The 26,595-nt window shown below is 43.3% G+C and overlaps 1 protein-coding gene and 1 pseudogene across 2 annotated transcripts; one reads left to right on the top strand and one right to left on the bottom strand.

Annotated features, from left to right (window-relative positions):
* Positions 1–9,717: 9,717 nt before the first annotated feature.
* Positions 9,718–14,678, bottom strand: NMNAT1 (nicotinamide nucleotide adenylyltransferase 1). Its single transcript, XM_079697854.1, has 4 exons — positions 14,549–14,678; positions 12,302–12,485; positions 10,873–11,018; positions 9,718–10,144 (listed from the first exon to the last, which is right to left on the bottom strand). Exons 1-4 carry the CDS (start codon positions 14,661–14,663, stop codon positions 9,744–9,746), a joined length of 846 nt encoding a protein of 281 aa, XP_079553980.1. The 5' UTR covers positions 14,664–14,678; the 3' UTR covers positions 9,718–9,743.
* A 5,939-nt stretch (positions 14,679–20,617) lies between these two features.
* Positions 20,618–26,379, top strand: LOC307063527 (annotated as a pseudogene). Its single transcript has 6 exons — positions 20,618–20,691; positions 22,391–22,453; positions 23,407–23,486; positions 25,418–25,548; positions 25,973–26,039; positions 26,290–26,379. The product of its transcript is annotated as an uncharacterized misc_RNA (transcript).
* The last annotated feature ends 216 nt before the right edge of the window (positions 26,380–26,595 follow it).

Below are 26,595 nucleotides of genomic sequence, written 5' to 3'. Positions count from 1 at the left end.
CCAAACTGTGTCTTATGCTAATTCTAACTGCAAGGGAGCCTGGGGAATCTAGTATCTCGTCTTTAGCCTTGTCAGTACAGAAAGGCCAAAGCGTAAGGTGTTGGGAATGTGGGCTAACCTATAATAGCCTCAAACACCCTCTCTATAGGCTGGCTCCAAGACTTATCTGTCCATTTCTTTTCTTTTTTTTCTATTAAAAAATTTTTTTTATTGGAGTATAGTTGATTTACAGTGTTGTGTTAGTTTCAGGTGTACAGCTTATCTGTCCATTTCTGATCTCTCCCGTGAGCTCCAGACTCAAGTATATTAATAGCCAACATTTATTGAGTGATTACTATGTGTATTATCATTTATCACAAAATCCTACCTCTCCAATAGTTACTTTAGTATCTCCATTTGACAGAGACAAAACCTGAGACACAGAGAGGTTAAGTAACTTGCCCATGTTCATACAGTTGGTGGAAGAGTCTGGATTCGATCTCAGACAGTCTGACTCCAGAGCTCATGTGTCACCTCTCACTGCTTAAGATGCCTCTCGGGACTTCCCTGGTGGCGCAGTGGTTAAGAATCTGCCTGCCAATGCAGGGGACATGGGTTCAATCCCTGGTCTGGGAAGATCCCACATGCCACGGAGCAACTAAGCCCGTGCACCACAACTACTGAGCCTGTGCTCCAGAGCCCTTGAGCCACAATTACTGAAGCCCACACGCCTAGAGCCCGTGCTCCGCAATGAGAAGCCACCGCAATGAGAAGCCTGCATACCACAACGAAGAGTAGCCCCCGCTCTCTGCAACTAGAGAAAGCCCACGCAGCAACAAAGACCCAATGCAGGCAAAAATAAATAAATAAAAAAGAAATAAATATATTTAAAAAAAAAAGATGCCTCTCGATGTCTCCCCTTGGATGACTTAAAGGCATTCGAATGTAACATATACAAGGCAGAAAGCATAAAACAAAATTATTCCTTGGCTTTCCTCATCTCCATAAATTGTACCACTAGTCACCTGGTTGCTTAAGCCCAAAGCCCATTTAGACACTGGATTTCTCCCTTCTCTGCTCACCCATATCCAATCCATCAGCAAATCCTGTTGGTTCTTCCAACCTAACCCAAGCCACCATCCTGTCTTGCCTCTTCCTGGACTTGCTGCTTCAACTCCTGACCCCACCAAACCATTCTCCATCCTGCAGTCAGGCAAGCTTTTGAGAAATGTAATTCAGATCTTATCACTCTCAAGCTTAAAATGTTCAGTGTTCAGTGTTGTCCCATTTTTCGTAAGAGGAAATTGCACTCCCTCCCATGGTTCATAAAGCCATTTCTGATTTGGTTTCTGGATACTTCTCCAACATCATTACACTCTGTCTCCCTTGACTCAGCAACTCCAATCATAACAGTTTTGTTGTGGTGGTGATTCTGTGCAGAGGTCAAACCCTTTCTTTCTTCACAGTCTTTGTACACAGTGTTCCCTCTTCCTGGGAGGTTCTTCCTCCTGGCTTTTGCATGGTTAACTCCTCTGGCTTCCAGTTCAAAAGTCACTATTAGGGAAATAGTCATTTTTTTTTTTTTTTTTTTTTTTTTTTTTTTTTTTTTTTTGCGGTACGCGGGCCTCTCACTGTCGTGGCCTCTCCTGTTGCGGAGCACAGGCTCCGGACGCGCAGGCTCAGCGGCCACGGCTCACGGGCCCAGCCGCTCCACGGCACGTGGGATCCTCCCAGACCGGGGCACGAACCCGTGTCCCCTCCATCGGCAGGCGGACTCTCAACCACTGCGCCACCAGGGAAGCCCGGAAATAGTCATTTTTAACCATGCTCTTCATGAAGAAGAATTTTCCCTAAACACCGTGTTGTTTTTTTTTCCAACCCTATTTCTTCCTCATGGAGGTGGAATGAGATACCTGGTTGGGGGAAACTAGGGTGACCACCCATTACGGTTTCCCCAAGACTGAAGGAGTCCCAGGGCATGGAATTTTCATTACTAAAACTGGAAAAGTTCTAGGAAAACTGTAATGAGTTGCTTGCCCTACGGACAACAGCCATTGAAGAATTTTATCCACTAGGTAGAGTTAGTCTATCAAATATTGTAAACACAGAGTATCTCAGTATTTTCTTCTCCCTTTTGACATGGACTTGAGGGTGTGTCTATTTCACAGACCTGAACTTTCTCTCAGATAGACTGCCTAGACTGGGGGAGTTAGTATATAATTTATTCTTGCCTCTCCCAACTCAATGGCTTAAAATAATACAAATCATTAACTGGCTCACAATTCTGCAATCTGGGGAGGGCTCACAGGGCATGGCTCATCTCAGCTCCATGTGGCATTAGCTGGGGTATCTTGACTCCAGTTGGAAGGGCTAGAGAAGCCACTTCCCAAATGGATCCATCTCATGGCTATCTGTTGGCTGGGAGCCCAGCCAGGCCTGTGGGCTGGGGGCCAGGTTCCTTTCCATGTGGTCCTCTCCATGGGCTGCTTGGGCTCCCTCAAGCAGGGATAGCTGGGCTCTAAGAGGGAGCATCCCAAGAGAACCAGGAAGATGCTGTGCCATCTTGACCTAGTCTGAGAAGTCATATAACATCACTTCCACCAGAGTCCAAGACCCACTCTGATTCAAAGGGAGGGAACATGGACCTTATCCCTCACACTGTAAAAGGAGCACGTGAGATGGGAGATTCTCATAATAGCCATCTTGGAAAACACCATCTGTCACAGCTACCAATCCCTCTTTTGACCCTCACACTAAGCTACAACTTCTAACCTGGACTTTATCAGTCACAAGGGTGCTATTTTGGGAATTCCATGATGGTCCAGTGGTTAGGACTCGGCACTTTCACTGCCGGACCACTGGTTTGATCCCTGGTTGGGGAACTAAGATACCGCAAGCCTTGAGGTGTGGCAAAAAAGGTGCTATTTTGGTTCTCCACTTATTGTTTCTTTTGTCTTATTTTTCCATTAGTTTAGAAGTTGAACAGAGAAATATTTGGATCTCTTCAAAAATCTGAGTCACCTTTTCAGAACAGCCTTCTGATAAACATTTACTCTGTATCACATCTCTGCTTATATCCTTCATGATTATCATAATCCATAATTATCTTTTCTTGCTTTGTTTACTGACTACCTTTTTCATTAAAATGTCAAGGGCATAGACCATGTTCATCTTATTTACCTCTGTAGTATCCCCAGTGCCTAGTACAGTGCCTGGCAAGTGCTTAATAAATGTTTGTTGAATGAATGGCTGTGACCTTTCCAAAGGAGAAATACCATTTTTATTGAGGAAACCATAGTGGCACTGCCTTGCCCAGATGAGGCTATTGATTCTCATAAGTATGAAACATTGATTCCTTTGGTGGAACATGACAGGATGATATCAAGTCCTGGGATTAAATATACTTTGCCACGTAAAGGGCACAGAACTAAGAACTCTGACCAGATTTCTGGAGCATGAAACCAGTTTAAATTCCAGATGACTAAAGGAACAGGACATGGAGAAATCACATTTCCTTCCTATCCTTAAAATCTGATTGTTCTAAATGTTGACGTGAAAATGAAAGGCACAGAAATAACTAATAATAGTTCTAGCAATTGTGCTGGTTGTTATGGCTTTTGGCCAGCTTGAGCAAGGGCCATCTATTAGGGAAAGGGTTGAATTTTAGTTGAAGTGGACATAGACTGGACTTGCCCATGGGAGGAGGAATCATTTTCTCCTCTGCAATTTCAAGATCTTTCTTCTAGACTAAGACCAAAGTTACCTCTCGAAAGGAAAGAGAAAGTTATCTGGCCAAGTTTGAGCCCTTTCTTTCCTTCTATTTGATACTGGCAAAGTAAACCATAAAATTAGAGCCAAGATGAGGTCCTAATCTTGTGTACAAGCACCTCTTCTCCTAGACAGTAATGGATGGGAATGATGAGGGAGACTTGATGGAGTCTGATACTGGTCCAGCAAAGAATGGTGTGGACAGTAGTAAACTTCACCCCATCCATCCCTCCCCTCCCTAACGCAAGGAGGTAACACCATGAGGGAGCTCGGTGCAGTTCCAGGGATAAGACCTGGATACACAGGGGTTCGTTATACTTTTATCACTAAACCTATGTTTGAAAATTTCCCTAATGTTTTAAAATGTAATTGTTGTCATGATACTCACTGGTTTGGAAAAACTTATCAGGCAGTTTACCTTGATTTGGGACACACTGTCTGCTGTATCATTCAGACTTGTAAGACGCTTGAGGCAGAAATGGATCAGAATCCCAGCACTGAAGTCCCCTCAGCAGGAGGAGGGCCATCGTCCTCAGGAGGAGCCACAACAGAGAATGGGAATCCCCACCACGCGCCGGCGCCACTGCAGCAGGCCCGAAATTCTACCTGGACCCTTCCAAGCTCCCCTCCTATGAGCCGCCACATCCCACCCCACACGCCTGGCCTCGGTCAGGCTGGCTTCCTTGCTAAAAGCCCATGGTCACACGCCTGTTCTTCTCCATACCTCCTCTTAGGTCGTTCCTCCTGCCTAGTTGGAAAAAAAACAGACCAGAAACAGGACTCCTCAAATTTCAGATAAATGAGAAATAATTTGTAGTATAAGGAGTTCCACCTGGAACACCCTCTGTCCTGGTTTCCTGACTACAGGACCTCTGGGTACTCATTTTGAGGAAGCCTTCAGGAGCGGTTCTGCAGAGTTCCCTGCTGATGCTCCAAATGCAGCATTTCTCTGCCCGCCCTCCCTAACTGCAAGCAGCCTGGCGACAGAGGCTGGTGACAGGTGCTGAACGGTGCTCCCTTTAGCACCTCAAGTGATGAGTGTTCCAAGAACTACTTCCTGGTCATGCAGAAGGGTGGGGACAGGTGGCAGCTGAGAGTGGTGAGAAGCCAGTGTGAGTGGCAACTCTCCATCAGGGCTACAACATTTCAGAGCCGGAAGGGGCCTCAAAAATCATTGTTTTGGGGGCTTCCCTGGCGGTCCAGTGGTTAAGAATCCGTGCTTCCAATGCAGGGGACACAGGTTCGATCCCTGGTCCAGGAACTAGGATCCCAAAAGCCTTGCGGTGCGGCCAAAAAAACCCAAAAAACAAAAAACATCACTTTTGTTTACAGAAAGGGAATCTGAGAGACAAGTGACTGCCCCCATAGGCTGACTGACATGCCTGGAGCTAGAAACCCGCCTCCCAGGCAGAAGCTTCTTCTGCTGACTCACAGGCAGCAGTGCTGCAGGGTGACGTTCTGGTACCAGCACGGGCAGCTGGGTGCCCTTCTTCCTCTTTTTGTTGGTTAAGAGTGAACTGCGGCTCATGCCCCTCCTTCCTCTGACTGGGCATTCACTGCCCCAGTTTCAAGGAAATGCTAACACTGGGCGAGTTCAACTTAGTCCATCTGTATGGACTGAACACATCAGACATCACCATCAGACTACCATACTGTTGAAAGATTTGTTTATTTTTATTTATCTACTTTGGGTGGATGCAAATTTCAAGATTTGGCTAAAACCTCATTCTTTGAAAAGTAATACATTACACAAGGAGTAAAGAGGTTAAGAGCACAGGTTCTGAAGACAAACTGCTCGTTCAAGCTTCAGTTTTGCCATTTACACCAGTCACCTGATTATGCCCATTTCCCTTATCATATAAGGCACATGTTAGCACATGCCGGGCACAGTTATTAAGTGCTCAATAAGTGCTGACATTATTAAGTTCAAGCAGCACCACTGGTGAACTAGGTACAGATTTTAGAGATGGATACTGTCTATGCATTCTCATGGTTAGGTGGATGCTATGGTGAACATTTTAGATCAAGAGGCCTTTGGGAGCAACTATGAGAATGGTGGAGGAATGGATGTCCCGTGGCACCCAGAAATAAATGTCAAAGGAGCCCATTTCATAATACAGCAACTTCTGGGCTCCCAGAGAAGTGACTTGGAGAGGGTGGGGTAAGGATGACAGCAGCCCCACCACTGCGGTGCACGCTGACCTTGGGGGGATGCTTTCTTCTACCCTGTAGTGAGATACTCAAGGGGGCAGAAAACAAAAAGCATCGTTTGACGCAGGAGATGAAGCTAAATCACCCCCTTGGCTCAATCGCACTAGGCATTCAGTGCCCCAGTTCCAAGGAACTGCTAACAAGTGCTGTTCACACTTGTCCACTAACCAGGCAAACAACAACACAGATCTCCCCATATGCTGTATGCTCAACTGAATGAAGCTTCAGTAAAGGACTTCTACTGAACGTTCTTTTGCTGCTTCAAATTAGACAATGTAAGAGGTAAGGGAGTACAACACATAAAAAACACCAGCATCAAACAAAACACCAGCTCTACACATTTCCTAAACTCTTAAATTCACATTACAAGAGCCAAGTATGAAAAAGGTATGGTAGGGAACAAACAATGGCATTTTTTCCCTCTTCCTCAACAGAAGCCACAACAGTTACTGGTATTTATTCCCTTGTGAAATTCATTGTCTTATTTCATTATCCAAAGAGGAAGTTCTGTCCTTAAGGATACCCTAAACTACGTTATTACTTTGTGGCATTAGCAGCATCCTGGTACTGGGACAAAAAGGCAAGCAGCTCCTTCCATGTACAAAGTTGTTGATCCATAAATAGCACAACAACAGGATCATTTCACTGTTACCAGGTCTCCTGGGAGGGTCCCCAGTGGGCCCTGAGGTCAATATACTCACAGCTGAGCAGACTGTGGGCACTTCTAGGCAGGAAGGCAACAAAGTAGAAAAGAAGTTTCTAGCACTGGAAACTTCCTGCAGTTCACACGCAGTTCATATAAACTAAGTGTAGTTTTCCAGGAGAAGAAATCAAAGTTAAATTTTGAAAACTTCATCTGTTTCTAGATTGCTATTTTTCAGTACTGCTACAATTCTTAAACTCCAAAAAGCTGAGGAGCGGAAGAATGATCCTCATCTCTACAATCTGAGATTATAACCTTTCATTCTTCAGCAGATAAAAGACCGAAGCTGTTGGGTGCCAGGCTTTGCTCTCCTCCGTCTTTGAGAAGTCGGCCCGTTGACTTTATAAGAATAAGCCACGAGCTGTAGAATTTACATTTGCCAAGTTTATTTAACATTTTCCTTTTTTAAGTGGTGGCTTCAGATCTGACTATCCAACTGCACAGGTATAAGTACTTTTTTTTCTTCTACAGAGGTATAAATCCTTTAGAGTGGTGTAGGTATGAAATGTAAATTATTAGATGTAGGTATGTAAAGGTAAATTATTCTACTTTCTTCTTTTAAAATTATTATTATTTTTGGGGGCTGTGTTGTGTCTTCGTTGCCGTGCGTGGGCTTTCTCTAGTTGTGGCGAGTGGGGGCTACTCTTCACTGCTGTGCACGGGCTTCTCACTGTGGTGGCTTCTCTTGTTGCGGAGCACGGGCTTTAGGGCACACGGGCTTCAACAGTTGTGGCACGAGGGCTCAGTAGTTGTGGCGCACAGGCTTAGTTGCTCCAAAGCATGTGGGATCTTCCCAGACCAGGGCTCGAACCCCTGTCCCCTGCACTGGCAGGCAGATTCTTAACCACTGTGCCAGGAGGGAAGTCCCTATTCTATTTTCATTAGAAATTTAACTTTAGTCCTCTTTCTATCACAGAGTGATTTTCATGAACCATAAAACTATTCTAGAAAAAGCTATTTCTGGTCTTTTTGTTGTATTAATTGATAAAACTTCCACAAAATTCTAATCAGTAGCAAACCATATAACAAGTTTGTGTTTTTAACATAACGTTATGACTTCAATTATTATTTGGGTGTTCTACTTTGGGTAAAGTTCCTACAAACGGACAAGAAGAGAAAAAGTGTAAGAAAACAGACTCTTTTTCTGCTTAAATCCACGAATGGCAGGTTCACAGTGGGCTGGAATAGAAACAGCAGGGGTCTTCAGAAACTCAAGGGTTTTAGATTGAGATTTAGATTGAGTTTTAGATTGAGATTTCTTCCACAAGCCACTCATCAGGAACCAAAATTCTGAGCTAAAGGAACTGCTGGGGGGCTTTCCTGGTGGTGCAGTGGTTGAGAATCTGCCTGCCAATGGAGGGTACATGGGTTTGAGCCCTGGTCCGGGAAGATCCTACATGCCACGGAGCAACTAAGCCCATGCAGCACAACTACTGAGCCGGTGCTCTAGAGCCTGTGTGCCGCAACTACTGAGTCTGCATGCCACAACTACTGAGCCCACGTACCACAACTACTGAAGCCTGAGTGGCTAGAGCCCGTGATCCGCAACGAGAGAAGCCACCGCAGTGAGAAGCCCGCGCACCACAATGAAGAGTAGCCCCCGCTCGCTGCAACTACAGAAAGCCCGCGCACAGCAACGAAGACCCAATGCAGCCACAAAAAGAAAGAGGAACTGCTGGGCTGGTCCAGTGCGGCATTTCTCATGTCCTTTCACCATCTGATTAAGCTACCAGTAAAGGCTAAGAGCATTCACACCTCACAAAATCCTTGAGTGAGATCTCTCATTCTCTGTGGTTCTCTCTGTGTCAGGTAGCATGACATCCCTTCTATACAGAGATGGCAGATGGCCAAGGCTGGACCACGAGCCACAACAGGGCTGTGCTAAGAGAATCTGTGCATAACATGGTGAAGGCAGAGGCTCCCTGCCTCTCATGGACATCAGAAACACCCGTGTACCTTTCTAAACATTCCAGGGCTCAGACCCCTCTCCCTGCCTCTACAGGTGGGGCTGCAGGCAAGCGTGCCTAGCAAAGCTTCACTGGCCTTCTGATGTATGCCAGAGAGAACCAAGCCCTGGCGTAGTTTCTGCCAGGACTTCACAGCTGGTATTTTGCACAGCTGGAGATGACTGATCAGTGATGCATTTTACAAGATCACTATTTTAAGAATTCTTTGGCCACCCTGAGTGAGGGCTGCCCAGGAAAAAAGGCATGCATAAAATGTTCGTTCCTTTCGTAACTAAAATTAGGATCTTAAATGGTCTCTTTACTTTTCACACTTTACTTCTCTTTCTGTGGTAAAGCCAGGATGTCTTTTTTGAATTCTTTTTGTAGTTAGTTTGATTGAATGTTCTTCTACAAGGTTCTTCTACAATTAGTTCTGCTACTAATCTCTTGTTTTAAAGATAAAGAGGGGACTACCCTGGTGGCGCAGTGGTTAAGAATCCGCCTACCAATGCAGGGGACACGGGTTCGAGCCCTGGTCTGGGAAGATCCCACATGCCGCAGAGCAACTAAGCCCGTGTGCCACAACTACTGAAGCCTACGCTCTAGAGCCTGCGAGCCACAACTGCTGAAGCCCACGTGCCACAACTACTGAAGCCCACGCGCCTAGAGCCCGTGCTCCGCAACAAGAGAAGCCACCGCAATGAGACGCCCGCACACCGCAACGTAGAGTAGCCCTGGCTCGACGCAACTAGAGAAAGCCCGTGCAAAGCAACGAAGACCCAACGCAGCCAAAGATAAATAAATAAATTTATAAAAATAATAATAATAAAAAAATTAAGATAAAGGGATTTGTATATTGAATGTTCTTCTATAATGTTCTTCTACAATTAGCTCTGCTACTAATATCTAGTTTTAAAGATAAAGGGATTTGTATATTCCTAAAAAAAAAATTGAAATCATTCATCTTAGTAACTTCTGATAAAGATAAACCTGATCTTAAATTACTGATTTTTACCAACCTTTTAAACTTTAATTTACTAAAGAGGATCACAATTCCTTCCCCCATTTACTAACAAACACCCACACTGCTTCAAATTCCCAAAAGGGAAGTCCACAATACCATGCTGGAGAATTTCTTATGTGTCAGCTTCTGAAGTTTTTCTCTGCAAAGGAGCTAGGATCACCCCAACATTCCTCTCCTCACTCTCGGAGCTATACAAACTATGCTTCTCAATATATTCCTGGACAAGGTCTGGTACCAAGTAGCGAATGCTCTGGCCCCTTCTGAGGGCTCGCCGGATCTTTGTGGATGAGATGTCATTGGTGATCCATTCATTCACCAGGTGAATGTTGTTCTGGTGTTTCCACAGCACGTCGGATTCATAGATGAATTTCTGAGCATCACTTCCAGCCCGAGTAATACATATAAGCCCATAGTCTCCCACGATTTTGGTGATATCCTCACCCTTCCACAGACTGGGCACGCCAAAGGACTCCAAGAAATCTGCTCCACACAGCAACTTCACCTTTGGCACACCTGGGAAGAAGAAGAAAACAGAGCTTCAGGGTTTGCCTTTTTTTTTTTTTTTTTTTAATATTTATTTATTTATTTGGTTGTGTCGGGTCTTAGTTGTGGCAGGTGGGCTTCTTCGCTACAGCTTGCAGGCTCCTTAGTTGTGGCATCCAAACTCTTAGTTGCGGCACGCATCTGGGATCTAGTTCCTGGACCAGGGATCGAACCCAGGCCCCCTGCACTAGGAGTGTGGAGTCTTAACCACTACGCCACCAGGGAAGTCCCAGGGTTTGCCTTTTTAATAATGCCCTGCATCAAAATGAATGTGTATGTGGGTTCTTCTGGCTAGAGGGTTCATAGTTTCTATCAGATTCAGATTCTCTAAAAAGAGATCCAGGATCCCTCAAAAGTTAAGGTCGACCTCCTGCAGGATAAATAAGCTCAGGGTGCCTCTGACTCTCTCTTCCTTCCATCATAAAACTAACAAGGGGTGGGGAATTCCCTGGTGGCCTGGTGGTTAGGATTCCGGGCTTCCAATGCCATGGCCTGAGTTCAATCCCTGGTCGGGGAACTGAGATCCCTCAAGCTGTGCAGTGCAGCCAAAGGGGGGAAAAAAAAAGAAAAGAAAACGAACAAGGGGCATTTTCCAGGCACCCACACATATTGCATATGAAAGTAAAATACAAAGGGGGCTTGCTCAGCTCTAGAGTCTTATCAGCTATCATTGGTAAGTCCTGGCAAAACATACAGACCTTTTGTTTTTGTTTGCTCTAGTGATTTCTTTTGACTAAAATCTTGTCTTTGTTCAACCCACTTCCTCTTCCGTCCAAGCCTTTCCAGTACAGGTGAGTCCTGCTGGTGATCACAGCTACTGGCCTCCAGCTTCTCTTGATGGTGTCTATAAAGCAACAAAGCAATAGAACATTCCTCTTTCTCACAATGCTCAGCTGAAACGTCATCCCTCTGGAGATGCCTAAGAGCCTCTGATGCAGTGTTAAAGGCTGGGAGCTGTTAAACACATTTAACCACAGGTACAATGCCAACTACTCAGAATGGGTGCCTTCGAATACATAGTACTGCTGGGTCAGAACGGATGCTGGCCAGGATATGGCAGCCCTGGGCTCTGGCTGTCAAGAATGGAAAGCAAGGAAAATCCTGGGAGCACAGCAAATGGTAGCTATTACTATTCTAAGCTGTATGTGTCTGTGTCATAAAAACAAGCATTAACATTGATTACAGAAAGTAAGTCCCCTAAATACCAATGAGGTCCATTCCGAGAGCACGTTCGTAAGTCCAACAAAGTTAGCTTAGGTACCCAACTAACACAATCGGCTATATAGTACTGTACTGTGATAGGTTTATAATACTTTTCACACAAATAATACATAAAAAACAAACAAGTATATACTGGACCCCGACAAGTAATCTCTTACCATGTCAGTGTGGTGGCCAGACCCTATAGACTGGGACAGTTTAAGAGCAGCATCGTTGGCAGCAGAAGCAGGAACAGTTTCCTGAACTCCAACTGCAGCTAAGGAGGCATGACCTTGAAACAAGCCACCACTTCTACTCTTCCAGCCCTTCTTTTCAACATTTCTGCATGAGCACCTAAAATCCCTTTCTGCTTAAAATACTCAGAGTGGTTTCTATTTCCTATCGTAACCCTAACTGATATGGTTAGAACCAGAAGGTTCGAACTCTAAGAACAGACATTAGACAGGTTTTTCCAAAAGTCCTGGTGTTTTATACTCAAGAGAACATTCAGTGATCATTAGATGTTACTCACTCTGGTTTCTGAATGCTTAAACTGGAGCTGTTTCAGAGTTCTGAGTGTGGCGATTTGTGACAACCCCCATATGCTGTCAGGGAAGCAGCTCCCAAAATCAGCTCTCTCCGTGATCAAGCATCATGGCTTCTCTTCCTTAAATTACCTGCCTCTCTCTTTTATACTTAAGACGACTGACCACAGTAACATCATCTTACAACTTCACCTTTCTCACTTGGGGCACAGACAGGCCAGGTGTGCTTCCTCTATTCTTTAATAGGGATATACAGTTAACAAGTGTGCAAACATCTCAAAACACAGTGACAGCCATAAAGGCTGAGCACCACCCACGCCCTGTTACCATGTGATAACCTCACACAGGAATGGCATGGCAAAGCTGACTGCACCACGGATACCTCAGCACGGTGGCAGTCTCTATCCAATCCTGTTGAAGACTTTCCCATGTATCAACTTCCAACCATTTTGAGTTCCTTGTGGCGAGTTCTGCCATGATAACTCGGTGATGGGCAGAGATGAGTCCTTTCTTCTTATATGCATCGCCGACGGGAGAAATTATGCCTTTGATAACTTCATATTTTCCTGGGTAAAGAATTAGATTTGATATGAGGTATTATAACAAATTAGATTTTATGCACAGGAAATATCAATATGGTTTCATAATCACAGATTTCCCCCCTCCTCCTTTTTTCACAGGGATCCAGGCTTATTTATTTATTTTTAATTGTGGTAAAATATACACAAAATTTACCATTTAAGCTACTTTAAGTGTACAGTACTGTGACATGTTGTACGACCATTACCACCGTCCATCTCCAGAACTCTTTCAACTTCCCCAAGTGAAATTTTTGTACCCATCAAACACTGACTCTCCATTCCTCAGCAGTTTAAATTTTGACTGATATTGCCAAACTGCCTCATAAAAAGCCTTAATCTATTTGTACACGCAAGAGCCCATTCCTTCCCAACACCTGATATTTGACATTATCAAGTTTGAAAACTTGTGTCAATGTGATGGGCAGAGTATATCTCATTTTTTATTTTAGTTACCTGATTATTAGTGAGTTTGGACACCCATCCATCTATCAGCACACAGCATGATCACTTATGTAACAAAACAAAATAAATCTGTGTGTATGTAGGGGAGAAAAAGTTTTCCTCGACCCTCTTAGGGTCCCTGGCGGGGTGTGAAACTGACAAAGATAGATTAACAGGAGAAAAGCATACAAATTTACTTAATGTAAGATTTATGTGACACGGGAGCCTTCATAAGGAAATGAAGTCTCCAAGAAAGAGTTAAACCCAAGTACAGTAAGTCCCCTACATATGAACCTTCGAGTTGCAAACTTTCAAAGATGCGAACGTGTGTTTGCATGTCCAATCACATAAGTTAGTTAACATGTCTGGCGTACATTGTCACGTGCACTGCATCCTCTACAAGTGGTTGTGCTTTTGTGTACTTTACTGTACAGCACTGTAAGGGTACAGTAGTATAGTATCTTTATTTCTAGCTAGGTTTGCAAGAGGACGACTTCACTGAACTCCTTGCTGTGCAACACGAGGAGCTTACTAATGAAGCTGTGATGGAATTGGAGCCCCAGAGAAAGGACAAAGAGAGAGGAGAGGAAGAAGTAACTGAAGAACTGAAGAGATTCACGACGCAGGAAATGGCAAGGGGATTTTCTTTATTTGAGGCGGCACTGTTAGTTATTGAGGCACAGGACCTGAACATAGAACGGTACATGAAGGTTGCGGCAGCCGTTCAGAATGCAATCCAGTGCTACCAAGTCATCTATGATGAGAAAAAAAGAGCTACTACCCAGACATCACTGGATTGTTTTTTCAAGACGGTAGATGGAATTGAATCCAACAAGGAACCAAGGAACCAGAACCTGTGCCCTCAGCGTCAGGCGTGAGTGGCATTGAAGATTGCCCTCCATCTCCTGTTGCTGACGATCCTTCAGCTCTACCATCTCCCACCTCCTCTCCCTCCTCCAGTCAGTAACTCTTCTTGCCTGTTCACTCGATGCCAGCCCCTGTATGCCAGCTGTTGTACTGGACTACTGTACTTTTCAAGGTACTGTACTGTAAGATTAAAAATGTTTTATTTTTTGTGTTCACTTGTTTTTTATGTATTATTTGTGTGAAAAGTATTATAAACCTATTACAGTACAGTACTATATAGCCAGTTGTGCTAGTTGGGTACCCAGGCTAACTCTGTTGAACTTACAAATTGGACTTATGAACTCACTCTTGGAATGGAACTTGTTCTATATAGAGGACTTACTGTATTTTTATGCTAGGTTGGATGAAGGGTAAACAGTCATGGCGAAATATGATAGGGCAAAGAGTACAAGGTAAGTGTAGAAAACTCAGGGGAATTTAGCAAAGAATGTTTGTTTGACTTCCCTTTGTCTTCAGAGATAAGGATGCTCCTTTTCTCCGGGTTTAGGGAGAGCACCTCTCACATGAACGTTTTACGATCTGCTTCAGGGAAGAGGGGTGGAGGGAGGAGGTCAGAGTGACCTTCCTGCTTCTGCTGTTTTATCAAAGTCCTTCCGTTTAAAATATCCAATATGCCAAAGTGCTGTATTGTAGGGTAGTGCATCCTGAACCCCATCACTGCTTTTGGCTACTGTTCCTACCTGTTCCATTCATGTAGTCCTTGGCCAGCTCAAACAGCCTGAGGTGCATATTTGTGATAGGATTAAAGGAACCACAAGCAAGGAGAACCACTTCTGTCTTCTCTGAGTTTTCCATGCTGAGAATTTGAAGTTGTCGATCTAAATGGAAAACTCTGACACCTCTCTTACTGTCTACAAAGGAAAAAGAAAGTAAGTTCAGTTACAGGTCTTCTGATGTCTTTCCATGTTCTCATTCCAAATAGGTGGAATAAATAGTTGGCTTCAGTGACTATGCTGGGTGAATTGCAAAAATGGCCCCTTTTCTCCACCCTTCCTTTTCAATGTGAATTTGCAGCTCTTACGATAAAGGGATGGAATCTCCTTCGCACCCTTTGTGACTTGCTTTGGCCCAACAATGTGGCACATGGGAAAGTGTTCCCATTCTGAGCCTAGGCCTTCGAGGTGTTGTACACTCCCACTCTCTTTTGGACTCCTGCCCCTGACATGAAGACAAACCCATGCTAGCCTGCTGGAGGACGACAGAACTTGCAGGAGAGAGCTGGTGCTCCTGCTGACAGACAGCTAACCGTCAGCTATGTGGCTGAGGCCATCCTAGACCATCCAAACCCCAGACAATCTGCTTAGATGCAAGAGCAAGTCCAGGTGAGATTAGCTGAGCTTGGATCAGATCAGAGAACCCACAAGCTGAGCCTAGACTCATGAGCAAAAATGAATGTTTGTTTTGCGACTGCACTACTGTGGCCGCGGTTAACAGATACAATGACATGATCATCCACCAAATATAACTCCCCAACAGCCCGTCCTTCAAAACCGTATTCTGCCTCTTAGTCAACATGGTCATGTTATCACTTTCAACTGAGTAACAGTTTACAACGGACAAACTCGTTTTCATATCAGTTATTCCATTTGATCCTTCCATAACCCTAATGAAGTAATGCAAGGCAACTGATTTTAAAATTTTATTTAAAAATTTTTATTAGGGCTTCCTTGGTGGTGCAGTGGTTAAGAATCCGCCTGCCAATGCAGGTTCGAGCCCTGGTCTAGGAAGATCCCACATGCCGCAGAGCAACTAAGCCAGTGCGTCACAACTACTGAGTCTGCACTCTAGAGCCCGTGAGCCACAACTACCGAACCTGTGTGCCGCGACTACTGAAGTCCACGCGCCTAGAGCCCACGAGCCACAACTACTGAGCCTGCGTGTCGCAACTACTGAAGCCCACGCGCCTAGAGCCCGTGCTCCGCAAAAAGAGAAGCCACCACAATGAGAAGCCCGCGCATCGCAACGAAGAGTAGCCCCCGCTCACTGCAACTATAGAAAGCCCGTGGGCAGCAACAAAGACCCAACGCACCCAAAAAATAAATTAAATAAATTAAAAAAATTTTTTTAATTAAACGAATTCACGTATATAGATATGAAATCATAGGGTGACAAAAGGCCCATAATGGAAGCAACAGTCATTGGCCGTATCTCACCCACCAACCCCTCCAACCAAATCCCTAAGAGGTGACCACTTTTAACTTTTTCAGCTATTTCTTCTGGTCGAATCTATCGTAATTCTATATTATGTGCTTATAATGTTATTTCTTAATTTATCCAAAGAGTGTCTACTTACTTTCTCTCATGATCGAAGAAGATCAGCTCATACACCCCCATTACACTCAGGCTATATATTTGGGAAGTTTGGGAGAGAGTTGTGAGGGTGTATGAGAGCTAATCCTCATAGATTATGTATGGGGGGGAGAGAGAGAAAGAGAGAATCTCTAGTCTATGTTGAAAGTCACCTTCTCCCACAATTCTGAGGCATTGCTTCTAGACTCCAGTGCTAACAGTGAGAAATCCAAAGTCACTTCCAGTAATTCTGATCCTTTTAATGTGGCTTATATTATTTCTCCCTTGACGCTTACGAGAACTCTGTCCCCAAATGTTCTGAAATTTTACAGTGATGTCCTCTAGTGTGGCTCTATTTTCATCTATTGTGCTGGGCCCTGAGCAGGCCCTTTCAATCTCAGAACTCATAACCTGCAGTTCTATAAAATGTCCTTGAGTTATTTCATGGATGATTTCCTACCTTCCATTTTCTCTGTTCTCTTTGGAAATGCCTGAGAGTTAGAGCTGAAGCACCGGGACTGGTCTTCCAATTTTCTTATCCTTTCTCTTCTCTTTTCCATCTCTTACCTTCATGCTCTAATTTCTAAATATCCTCAAATTCATCCTCCAATCCACCTACTGAGGTTTTCATTTCTGCTATTATACCCAGTTTTTTTTTTTTTGGGCCATATCTCGAGGCTTTCAGTATCTTAGTTCCCCGACCAGGAATTGAACCTGGGTCCTTGGCAGTGAAAGTGCTGAGTCCTAACCACTGGACTGCCAGGGAATTCCCAAAACTCAATGTTTTAGATCTTTGTCCTCTGAATGTTCCTTTTTATGGTATTCTGTTCTTGTTTCACCAATGCATTATGCTAATTACTCTACCAATATTAATGATATATTTTAAATTTCCTTCAAAGAGCTGATACGCAGTTCTAAGTGGGTACGTAGGGCTTCTGCACAGTGGGCTTCACTGTATGGTAACTTGGCTGTATTACAGGTCTTTCTCCTAGGACTGGTCAGCGTCCACAAAAAAGTATCCTCCAACCTCCTGCCTATATAGCATAACAGTTACGAACACTTGCTCTGAAATCAGGCTGTCCAGGTTCAAACCACAGCTCCAATATTTACATGAGCTGGATGACCTTGGGCAACCTAACCCTAGCCTAACCTTCCTTTTGCCCCAGTTTTTCTGTCTTAAAACAGAGAAAATAATATTACCTACCTCATGATTATTGTGAGAAATAAATGAGACAATACACATATGCTACATAAAGATGCTTTTGGCAAGTAACGAACACACTATGAATATAGCAATTATTTATGTTGCATATCATGTTGCTGTAATTCAACTTTTTTTCAAAAAAATATTTATTTATTTATTTTTGGCTGCGTTGGGTCTTCATTGCTACACGCGGGCTTTCTCTAGTTGCAGCAAGCGGGGGCTACTCTTTGTTGCGGTGCACGGGCTTCTCATTGCAGTGGCTTCTCTTGTTGCGGAGCACAGGCTCTAGGCGCAGAGGCTTCAGTAGTTGTGGCTCTCCGGCTCTAGAGCACAGGCTCAGGAGTTGTGGCGCACAGGCTTAGTTGCTCCGTGGCATATGGGATCTTCCCGGACCAGGGATTGAAGCCATGTCCCCTGCATTGGCAGGTGGATTCTTAACCACTGCACCACCAGCAAAGTCCCTCAACTCTTTTGGATCTTCAAAAAAAATCAATTTCAAATGGTTCAGTCAACTATTATTACTCTACTGAATCTGTTTTTTCATGGAGGCTTTTTTCCGGAAATTCTTTCTCTAATCTGGGCTGGAAATCTCTAACCCACTGTGCATCTGTCCTTCTGAAATATGCCATTTCATCTCTCTCCTAAGGGAGATCCCCTATTTCTTAGAACCATGTCATTGTCTTTCTTGTTTTACTTCCTAATTTTTCTGGAGCATATCCTCAAATAGCTTCATAATAAAGGGCAAATGGAAGATAAAATAAATCTGTCTTTATTCTTCCTTAACTGAGAGAATTCTAGGCTGGAATTTTCTTTTAAAATTATGAATGCATTCTTCATTGTTTTCTGGCACCGAACACTGCTGTTGAAAGTCTGGTGCTATTCTGATTCTTGTTCCTTTTCATGTAACCTGCTTCGTCTTTTTGGAAGATCTGAAGCATGTTCTTTTTATCCCCAATGCTCTGAAATGCCATAGTGATGCGTCATAGTGGGGGTCTTTTTCATTCATTGTGCTGGGACTCAGTGAACCTGTCTATCTCCAACTCAAAGCACTCAGTTCTAATTATTTCTTTAATAAACACTCCCTATTAACTATCAATAAATAAAATACTTTCCGGAGTTCCCTGGATGCCAAATTGCTCAAAGTGTTTTGGGAACTTTTAGGGAATCACCTGTAGACCCTGAAGTATTTTTATGATTAAAGTTGAAACATAACGAATGACAATAAAGAAAACAACATTTGGGAATTCCCTGGTGGTCCAATGGTTAGGACTCTGAGCTCTCACTGCCGAGGGCATGGGTTCAATCCCTGGTCAGGGAACTATGATCCCACAAGCTGCATGGCGCAGCCAAAAAAAAAAAAAAAAAAAGGAAACTAACATTTATATGATACTTTCTAACTTACAAACTACTTTTCATGCACATTATAATTTAATTCTCACCATAAAAGAACAAAAAATGGCCAAAAACATTTAGTTTGTTCCAAATAATAACCTATTGTTAGATATTTAGTTTTTCCAGTTAATCGTCTATCATTGGTCATTTAGATCTATCTAATTTTTCACTATTACAAACATCTCGAAGAAATAATAAGTTGAGAATGAGTTGGAAATTAAGGCTATAAAACATCTCACTGTGTACCTGTAAGTCTTGCCAACACTCAAAAGACCTGTATCAGGACCATTTATTTGTAGCCCAATTGTGTTCAGACCCAATTGTTAGTTTGACCAACTTACTTTTGCTCAGATTTTATGCTCGCATGAGACAAAGTTAGTGTGTAGCAGAACCAGGGCTAGAATTTAGGTTTCCTGACTCCTAGGTTCTCTCTCACCAAAAAGAAAAATTCGAGATAAATTGGAGCTGTGTAGATTGGAAATGAGCCCTTCTGGCTGAGGAGTTGCGGAATGTGAACTTCAGTTCCTTAGACAACAGGAAACTTTGAAGGTTTCTGAGCAATGGAGTGACAACAGGGTTGTAGAAAAACAATACTCTAGAAAAATAAGGTGACATGAGTGTTTAAAATCCTTATATGGTTGTATGATCTTGACCTGATCACTTAATTCTGTGTCTTAAGTTTCCTCATCTGTAAAATAGAGATCATGATATGATACGGCAAAGTGCTTATGACAGTGCCTGGTGCAATGTTAAAATAAATGGTAGCCGTTATTTGTGAGGAAAGTGATAATACTGATGATGGTGATGCTATTGGATTAATTGGAAGGGGCAAAACGATAGGAAGGCCAGTTACAAAGTAATGAAAGCTTCAATTTAAGTACAGTCAGTGGGAATGGAAATTAGGAAACATTTATTCAATAAATACTTGAGGTCTAGTCCAAACAGTGGCAGGGATCACAGGGACACTGCTAATTGTTAATAGGAAATAAAGGAGAGAAGGGTCAATAATGCTCCACACAGCATTAAAAAAATGAGTTCACTGGTTAGAATGACTTAAATGTCCTACCTTTCAATTATCATTCCAAGGATGATACCAGGATTCACTTGGGGCTTGTTCCCCCCCACTCCTCATCTGCCCCCCCAATTCCCATGCAAAGTACCTGTGGTATTATGGGGTGGCCCTGGGCCCACAGGGAAATCAGGGTATCTGGCCAGCTACTGAGCATGCTCTCAAGGACCATGGTGGAGGGGCTTGATTCAGCTGGAGTCCAGCGTCAGTTCCAGCCCCACCCATCTCAAGTTTCAGGTACCACTCCCCAGGGAGACTAAGCTGTGAGCTGGAAGAACAGTAAGCTTGAGAGCAGGAGGTGCAGATCCCCTGGGAGCTGCTGGCTGTGCAGGGAAGGATGGAACAAAGAGCTTGAAGCCCCTCCCTGACCTTGGGGGTGAGCTCAGGTTTCCAGGTCCTCCCCAGGGGAAGGGGTGGGGAAGGGGCTGGGGGAAGCTGATCTCTCGGCTTAAAGGAAGCTTTCTCTCTTTTCACATTCATGACCTGTCTCAAATATCCAGCTCAGTTCTATTAATTCACTGTTAACACAGCCAGCTTTAGACTTTAGATCCTCAAAACCATAGAAGAATTAGGTTACAGCGAGCTTCTATCTATCATAGCTTAGAGTGGTTTTCAGAGAACAAGGATCTGCCCCTCTCCATTGCAGAGGACTTCCTCCGTATCCCCGAAGGGTTCGTGAGGAGGGAAGGGGGCCTCGGCAGGTGAGGAATGAGTGTAGAAGAGGTTTGGAAGCTCTAAGGGGACTGTTCGGGGTCTTCCTTGCCTTGCTCCAGCTGCTCAAGGACCAGGGCCACCATGATTCACTTCTGTCTGGCTCACACAGCCTCCCACTTGCACTGCTGGCTGCCAAGATCTCATCAGCTCAGGCTGTAAGTGTCCCTCCCCAGCCCACTGTGGCAAAAAGTTCATTTCTTCCTGAGGCTGTCCTGAGGTTGAAGTAAAATTTATTTTCAACTTTAAAATCACTGACTTTAAGTTTCAAAAACATTGATGTATAAACATTAATGAAACATTTTGTAAACATTAAGTCAGTTTTAAAACATTAACTTAAAAAAACAAACTGTTTGGCTTTTCTTGTCACACTTCAGAATGCTCAATATAATTAAGTCTATTTTGACCGACTGTTAATGCAATTGACTTGACAACTTCTCAGATTTACACCTCTAAAGAGACACTATTCCTTTTAAAATAGTAACCTTCAACATGTAACCATATTCTAGTTCTAACAATGTGCCATTGCTTTAGTCTGGGGGTATTTTTTTTTTTTTTTTTGCGGTACGTGGGCCTCTCACTGTCGTGGCCTCTCCCGTTGCAGAGCACAGGCTCCGGACGCACAGGCTCAGCGGCCATGGCTCACAGGCCCAGCCGCTCCGCGGCATGTGGGCTCCTCCCAGACCAGGGCATGAACCCGTGTCCCCTGCATCGGCAGGCGGACTCTCAACCACTGCGCCACCAGGGAAGCCCTGGGGGTATATTTTGAAATTGCTTTTTGTTTTGAGTACCTTCACTGGGGGTAAACCTTTGTCTTTGGAGGGGAGATTTAATTTCTACAAATACCCTCAAGTCGTTCAGTGCTAAATCCAATTAATAAAATAAATAATTAAGGTGAATAACCGTTTACAGTGAAGAGACAGAACTATTAGTTAAGGAAGAAGATTTTCCTACATGTGTGGAAACTATGTACGTGTAATCTCAAAAGAATTTCAAAGTTGAGCGCTAACCACAGACCTCATGTGGTTGTGTAAGTTGTGGGAGGTATGTTAACTCACTCCGTGTGAACCACCTGGCTGGGGGGAGAGCGAGCACAGTACACGGCCATAGGGTCCTAACCACGCTGTAGCTCACCTTCTGCTGTAGCTCTACTGCTCACTACTACTAGGTGTTTGTCCTCAGACTAGACATTTAATGTTTCTGAGCCTCAGTTTCCTCATTTATAAAATGGGAAAACACAGTCCCATTTCATAGGATTGTGTGCATATTAAGTGAGAAAGTGAATAAAAAATGTGACACATTTGTCTACTAATTATGAATATTAATAATTCTTACTATTGCTTGTGGGTTGTCTTATGGCATTAACTTACAGCCATGGTAAAGAAACAAAGGTTCTCAGGGACTTCTCTGGTGGTCCAGTGGCTAAGGCTCCATGCTCCCAGTGCAGGGTGCCCAGGTTCAATCCCGGTCAGGGAACTAGATCCCACATGCTGCAACTAAGAGTTCACATGCTGCAACTAAAGATCCCGCATGCTGCAACTAAGACCCAGCACAGCCACAATAACGAAATAAATAAACAAATAAATAAGAAACCAAGGTTCTCAAGATTCCTTAGAGACCAGTAATCACAGATATCGTAGGAGCTCAATAAATGGTAACTATTATTCTTACTGAACTATTATTAGACATAATTTTGCTATAATGGGATGGATCTCAGTTCATCTTTGCTATATTTAAAACTTTTATTTCTGTGGTTTGATATAACATTATCGTGAAACAGAACTTGAATTTGGTTTCTTGAAGGCATTTCATCACTAAAAAAGTAATGTATAATGTAACTCACTGTGTCCCATGCAGCCAAGTGACAGTGTTCCTGTTTGGGACCACCATTCTGACCCTCCAGTTCTATGTTCTGCTGAGGTAAGTTCTTTCTCCAGCCAACCCCCTCCCCTGGCAGCTCAGCATGCACGTCTTACCTGTGGAGATGGTTCGGGTGCCCTCTGCCATTCCTGTTATGTGTTTAAGTGCAGTCTGCCCCATTGTTTTGCCCCTATTATCAATGGTAGTCACCCGTTTCACCTCTTTGAAGAGTCAAAAATCTCAGTACAGCGAGGAGAGCTGGGATTTGGGCAGATTGAGTTTAACTTTTAATCAACAGTTATTTCTTTTAGTATAAGAAGCCGTCAAATGAGAGCACCGACGTTTCAATTTATGAATTCCCTAGAGAGCAGTCCCAACAGCCCAGCATTAGCTAACTTTTGCAAGGCTGAGGGTGACACAGGCACACTCAACCAGATTATGACTTGATCTGTTATTTCAGATTCTATGTTGGATATTAGTTTTGGCTGAAAAAGTCAGTTAATACCTTTTTCAGGCAAACGAGGCAAATGCAATGTGATACATTCAAAATAAACTGCAGTTCTAAAAATCCTAAAAAAAAATCTGAAAACTTAAGTGATGGGGAAGGAATGGAAACCGTGACACTCCTTGTAATTAGCCTAATTCAAACTTGCCAGCTTCTACTATAAGAGGTTTGTGTGTGGTAGGGCGTATTTCCTTACTCCAGAATTTCCACAAAATGTTTTTTCACCAAAATGTCAAATTAACATGAATTAGAAAAATGGTAAACATTCCTTGCCCACCAATTAAGATATTAATAACTCTTAATAATATTTTTATTAATGCTAGCATGAATTAATTTGCAGTCACAGTAAGGAACCAAGGTTCTTAAGAGGAGTGAGTTGCCTGGAGCCAAATGAACCTAGTGCCACAATTAGAATTCAAGGGTCAGTGCCTTCTGGTGTTACACTAACAGCGTGGATTTCTTCTAATAAGTAATCAATTAACGTATGACCCAGGGTATTGATTTTTAGGCCCAGATCGTCTCGATACTGCAGTCAACCTCTCCTCACCAACCTGGTTGGTAATATCATCTTTACTTTCTTCGCAATTGGTAAGTGTGCAGTCATTCTGTCAAGCACTTATTAAGTGTCTACTATTTGCCAGACGCTACTAGAATAAAAACAGGTAAGAGAGGACTTCTTGCTCTTCAAGAGCTCAAAGACTGAAACCTAAGAAGAAATTCACATTTAGAATTCAGGTGAAGGGAATTCTTTTTTTTGGTTTTGGTTTTTGGCCATGCCGCACGGCATGCGGGATCTTAGTACCCCAACCAGGGATCGAACCCGTGCCCCACTGCAGTGGAAGTACAGAATCTTAACCACTGGACCACCAGGGAAGTCCCTGAAGTGAATTCTTAAAAAGTTACTTAGTATCTCTTTTAGTCATCCTACAACTTGAATATGAACCCAAATTAAATTAAATACTAATGTTTTGTTTTGTTTTGTTTTTTGTGGTACACGGGCCTCTCACTGTTGTGGCCTCTCCCATTGCAGAGCACAGGCTCTGGACGCGCAGGCTCAGTGGCCATGGCTCACGGGCCCAGCTGCTCCACGGCATGTGGGATCTTCCCGGACCGGGGCACGAACCGGTGTCCCCTGCATCGGCAGGTGGATTCTTAACCACTGCGCCACCAGGGAAGCCCTAATGTTTTGTTTTGATGTTATAAAATTCTTTACAGTCATAAAAATATCAGATTTATCCATTCATTCAATAGTTACTAAGGAGATGATATAGGTAGAAAAACAGGGACCCCAACTAACTTAAGTCAAAAAATGATACAGAAGAGTTGGACTCTGAAATGTGCTGAAGTTTTAGGAATACCTTAAACTAGTATATTTTAGTTATATTTTCCTTTGTATATACTTTTAAGAGTGATGTGCACTTTAAATTAAGACTATGTCTAATTTTTTTTTTTTTTTTTTTTTGCGGTACGCGGGCTTCTCACTGCTGTGGCCTCTCCCGTTGCGGAGCACAGGCTCCGGACGCGCAGGCTCAGCGGCCATGGCGCACGCACCCACCCGCTCCGCGGCATGTGGGATCCTCCCAGACCGGGGCACGAACCCGTGTCCCCTGCATCGGCAGGCGGACTCTCAACCACTGCGCCACCAGGGAAGCCCCTATGTCTAATTTTTAAAATGAAAAAAGTTATTGGGTGCCTTAACATGGTTCTAGAAAGAGTCTCCAGAGAATTCCCTGGTGGGAGGCCAGTTCAAACAGTCATCCCACAACAGCAGGAGCTACTTCTTCTCTCTGACCTTTCTTGCCCTCATTTCTAAAATGGAGATAAAAATACCTGCTTCACAGTTTTCCTGTAAGGTTTAAATGAAATAACGGGGGAATTAAAAAAAAAAACTGTCACAGTTATTATCACTAGCATTGCCGACAGTAAGCACATGACCTCGATCAAAGGAAAACCTTAGCCTGGCTAGGTTTTGAGCACTTTTGTTCCACAGTAGATACATGAGGAAACACCTTCTATTTAGGGTCTGCATTCTAGAATATATTTCTGAATGAAATAATGCCATTTTGCAGCAACATGGATGGACCTAGAGATTATCATACTAAGCAAGGTAAGGCAGAAAAAGAAAGACAAATACTATATGATATCACTTATATTTGGAATCTAAAATACGATACAAATGAGTATATCTACAAAACAGAAACAGGCTCAGACATACAGAACAGACTTGTGGTTGCCAAGGAGAAGGGCGAGTAGGGGAGGGAAAGATTGGGAGTTTGGGATTAGCAGATGCAAACTATTATATATAGGATGGATCAACAACAAGGAACTATAATCAATATCCTGTGATAAACCATAATGGAAAAGAATATGAAACACATATATGTATAACTGACTCACTTTGCTGTACAGTAGAAATTAACAAGACATTGTAAATCAACTATAGTTCAATAAAAAAAAAAGGAATATATTTCTGAGATAATTCTACCCAGTAAACTGATGCTGTTCTGCTGTCCTTTTAGGTTTTACCATGCTGCTTACTCAGATGGAACCAGTCCCACAGGCACTAAAGAGGATGTTTTCTGTATTTGGTGTGGGGTCCTTCAGTGAAGGAGTCTGCACCGCAGTGTTAACATTTTTGGCAACCGACTGTGTACGTTTTTAAATACTGAATTTCCAAAGGCTCATCTTAACCTGAAAGCTTGGCTGTATACAAAGCACCATTAGTCTTCAACATTTATTGTCTACTTACACTAAGAAAAGAGATGGAGAGATAGAACTCCTCAGGAGACACATCACAGTTAAAACATTTCAACAGGGAAAGTTTAAAAATTCCATGAGAGATTTTTCTTTTTGTAAGGTGAAGTCTGCTTTACTAGAATTAAAAAAAAAAAAGTTAAGACATTAATCAACAGTGGAAGGAACTGCTGGACGGGGTTGGCACATTAAGCAGGAAGCTTTCCACCTCCTGCTAAGTTGGTGCCTTTGTTTAAACCCTTTCAGCAAAAACATTTAAAATATGTATTGCAATTAAAAGACAAGTATTGCTAACAGTGCTTTCTTCCTCCCAAATATAGGAAAAAATGACTCCTGAACTTTACTACTTGTCTGTGATGCTTTCAGTAAGCAGCGTGGTTTCTACAGGTAAGCAAAAACTTCCCAAGTAACCCATACCTATTTAAAGGCTTACCAGTCCTTCAAGGGAAGTAAATGCTCAGCTAGGATTGTTACATTGCAAGGGGAACGTATAGCTCCTCTTAAAGGAGGAGCTCCAAGAAGCTACAGAGTTTTAAAAGCAGAGAAAAAGCAGAGAGGGTTAGAATGGGATATAAAAAGCCATCCTTCTCACATTATTTCCACTCCATTTAATTAGATCCCATTCTTTATCCTACAGTGCTTTGCTCAAGCCCGGGGCTGACTTGGCTGGCCAGTGTAACCTGTCCAAGGCCAGATGCTAAATCAACAGTCTGAAGCTGACATTTGAGCCCTGCTGGTCCCCTGCCTTAGACATATGTCTTGGCAGGTTGAGCCTTTTCCAGCAGCCCTGTCATCTGACTACCGCAAGCAAACATGTGACCATCTCCACCCTGCTTCTCCTAGATGAAGAGGTCAGCTGAACATCAGAGCCACGACAACAAAAAGCACAGCAAAACCCGTCACTGGGAAGAAATCTGTCAGGGGACAACGTTAATGAGCACTG

Source organism: Hyperoodon ampullatus, assembly GCF_949752795.1.
Source record: "Hyperoodon ampullatus genome assembly, chromosome: 2".
Classification (NCBI taxonomy): Eukaryota; Metazoa; Chordata; class Mammalia; order Artiodactyla; family Ziphiidae; genus Hyperoodon; species Hyperoodon ampullatus.
The sequence above is the reverse complement of the archived record's forward strand: the minus strand, read 5'-3'. Positions and strand labels throughout refer to the sequence as shown.